Source organism: Egretta garzetta, unplaced genomic scaffold (assembly GCF_000687185.1).
Source record: "Egretta garzetta isolate BGI_Z169 unplaced genomic scaffold, ASM68718v1 scaffold45, whole genome shotgun sequence".
NCBI lineage: Eukaryota > Metazoa > Chordata > Aves > Pelecaniformes > Ardeidae > Egretta > Egretta garzetta.
In genome coordinates, this window is record NW_009260028.1 from 9,272,174 (window position 1) to 9,272,711 (window position 538).

At 50.2% G+C, this 538-nt stretch overlaps 1 protein-coding gene across 1 annotated transcript in view; it reads left to right on the top strand.

The window, feature by feature from the left end:
- Positions 1–277: 277 nt before the first annotated feature.
- The window catches only part of CHAF1B (chromatin assembly factor 1 subunit B), an 18,581-nt gene continuing 18,320 nt past the window's right edge, over positions 278–538 (top strand). The window contains exon 1 of the mRNA XM_009640986.2: positions 278–404. Within this exon, the coding sequence (XP_009639281.1) occupies positions 279–404 (126 nt within the window). The 5' untranslated portion in view covers position 278. The remainder of the gene's footprint in view (positions 405–538) is intronic.

A 538-nucleotide genomic window follows, 5' to 3' on the forward strand; every position in this document is an offset into this window, starting at 1 on the left:
CTGCGGCGGCCGCTCTCGGGGGTTTCCGTCACGGCATTTAGTTCCGCGGAGAGACACGGGCGTTATTGCCCTCCTCATGCCGTGCCCAGGCAGTAACTTTACGTACATCGTGGTATGTAGAAATGGCCTTCCTGAAAGCATCCTTCTGTGTCACTTTCTGCAATGGAATTGTTACAGGGTCTGTCTGCAGCGCTTGCAAATTCGGCACTAACTTTGATTGCCTTAGCCATAAGAAAGGAGAATTTTTTCCACCGTTTGCTCTGTTTTCTTTAGCAAGTATGAAGGTCATCACTTGTGAAATCGCGTGGCATAATAAGGAGCCTGTTTACAGCTTAGACTTCCAGTGTGGAGCTGACGGGAAGATCAATCGACTGGCCTCAGCAGGTGTGGACACAGCCGTTCGTGTAAGTTTCAGACCTGTTTGTTTTGGGTTTGTAGCATGTGGAGAGCATGAAACAGTTTGCTATCCCAGGTATGAGATTATTGGCCGGTACGTGACACCGGTGGGGGACGGTTTAGGGAAAGGGGGGGGGATTGT